The sequence below is a fragment of the Pomacea canaliculata genome, linkage group LG9 (genome assembly GCF_003073045.1).
Source record: "Pomacea canaliculata isolate SZHN2017 linkage group LG9, ASM307304v1, whole genome shotgun sequence".
Classification (NCBI taxonomy): domain Eukaryota; kingdom Metazoa; phylum Mollusca; class Gastropoda; order Architaenioglossa; family Ampullariidae; genus Pomacea; species Pomacea canaliculata.
The window spans coordinates 14,006,408-14,008,626 of record NC_037598.1 but is presented as its reverse complement, the minus strand read 5'-3'; the positions used below and the strand labels follow the sequence as shown (position 1 = coordinate 14,008,626).

Here is a 2,219-nt window from a genome sequence, read left to right as displayed (position 1 = left end):
ATTCTCAATTTCAAATGATGACAGTGCTGCAGAGCACAATAGCTTGTTGTTTTAAACACAAAAGAAAATTATCTGGTGAAGCATTTACATGCAGGCAACAACGTGACTCAAGTACGCGAGTGTGTGTGATGTTGCTTTATGTGAGCAAGGACCATATATAATATTTATCCTATGTCCATGGTCAAATGGGTTTATTAATCATCCGCGCCAAAGATTAGAAAACTAATCTAATAAGTAGTAATAGGGAATAATGAAACGTGAGTTGCACCAAAGATTACAGATCTCGAGCTTAAACCATTAAAATGAATGTGTGTGTATTTTTTTCGTACAATATACAAGATTAATTACTGTGTCGTAAATTATTTTATATATATACAGTCTCCAGCAATGGTAAAATAAAGCCAGACCAGGCAGAACTTTTGGCATTAATGAAGTATTCAAATCTGTATATACTAAGACGAGAAATATGGAAGACGAAGGAGGTATTCCACAACTGAATCAGGAAGAGCTGGATGAACTGGCAGCCACACTTGATATACAATATGCAATATTAGACAATCTGACAGGTGGGCACGATACCTACACCGCTGCTATCACAATAGCCAACAAAGGTAGGTTATTTAAGGTTTCCAACCTAAGCAAACTGGTAAATTTAGTACATGCGATTGCTATTTCTTTTCGTCTGATAGTCGCAACAATATAATGGTAGTGGAATATAGATCTGTTGTAGAAATATTAATGATTTATCACGAACTATATATAATATCCTTGCATTTATGAAGTATTTATGTGAAAATATTAGATTATCTCAGCCCAAAACAGTTTTGTTTCTATGCATTTAGTTGAAATGTTCTGGGAAAAGCAAAGAGCATAACCTGATCTTAAAACAGCTTTTTATAAACACAGTTCAAAGAAATTCTATTTCCTACACATTTTTGTGTCTATTAAAGCAGAAAATATGCATGTGTATGTAATTGCATGGTGTAATAATGTTTTATAGGTATGCATAGCTTCACATAAAATGCATGCATGCACACCTTCTGTTATTTTAATGGGTTACCTTCAAAAGATATTTTGTTATTCTCAGCTCTTTTTCTTGTTATTTGTTTCCTCTCTGTGTTTTCTGTATTTGATTTTGTTTTTCGTTTAGTACAGTTGTTTATTCTTTTATAGTTCATATGCTATTTGTTTTCCTTTCCCTCATATGCTGTCCATGTTTCATTCTTGTTCTTAAGTGTTAAGAGCATGCTCCTTAGGAGTGTGAGCATGCACTTTAAAAATTTTGCATTTATTATTATTATGTTTTGTTTTTGCTTTTGGTCTTACCAGGGGAAACACAGTTGCAGTTTGGAAACTGGGCAATTTATTTCTCACACATTCGCATGATAGAACCTGAGCATCTTCCATGCAAAGGTGGTGTCAATCTACCAGGTGGACTTAACCTTTGCCATATCAATGGCTGCTTGTTTCAACTCAAGCCCACACCGTTATTTTTACCTGTGAGAAAGGGGGAATCCATAATCATTCCCATTAAAGGACAGTAGTTACTCAGTTTTCTCGCACTGATATTTTTCCAAACTGGTACATTGCATGCTGATGGTTTAAATCCAAAGTGATTGCTTGCACAGCTAATGAACCTTGGATTTTGTAAGCTGCATTTGACAAACCTTGGAAATGGAAGCGATTTGACTATATTGAAGCAAATGCAAAGCACGTTATATTTCTATGACCCATATTCACCAGACATAAGGTTCAAGAAGAATAATACAGAAGATTTGGAAAAGCAGGCACAGCTGGTTTTACCAACACCAGCAAGGATATGCATGACTGATTCTGATTCTCCTAAAGAACTTCAATTTGATGCAAGAAAATGCTATATTACAGCGACATGCTTTTTCAGAAAGAAGCTTCATACCTTGCAGGTATTTTATGTTCATTTCTCACTAGGATAAGAGATGAGGAGCCTGTCTAGTTTACTATTGCTTGGTGTTTAAAAGACTATATAACCTTTATTAATACAATCTATAATTTCGAGAAAATAACAACTTTGAAACTGCTCTGTTGTAAGTTCAAATGAAAGGGTATAGGTAGACCCATAGTCTTGTGAGTGAGGTATTAGAGTTTGCACTTTTTAGTGCTGAGTCAGCAGTTGACACCTTTCCCTCATTCCCAGATCGTCTATAGAGTTAGGCACTCGTTTGACAGCTCCCCAAACTTGG

General features: G+C 35.3%; 1 protein-coding gene across 1 annotated transcript; it reads left to right on the top strand.

Annotated features, from left to right (window-relative positions):
* Positions 1-457: 457 nt before the first annotated feature.
* LOC112572177 lies at positions 458-1,544 on the top strand. Its single transcript, XM_025251747.1, has 2 exons — positions 458-611; positions 1,330-1,544. Exons 1-2 carry the CDS (start codon positions 467-469, stop codon positions 1,542-1,544), a joined length of 360 nt encoding a protein of 119 aa, XP_025107532.1. The 5' UTR covers positions 458-466.
* The last annotated feature ends 675 nt before the right edge of the window (positions 1,545-2,219 follow it).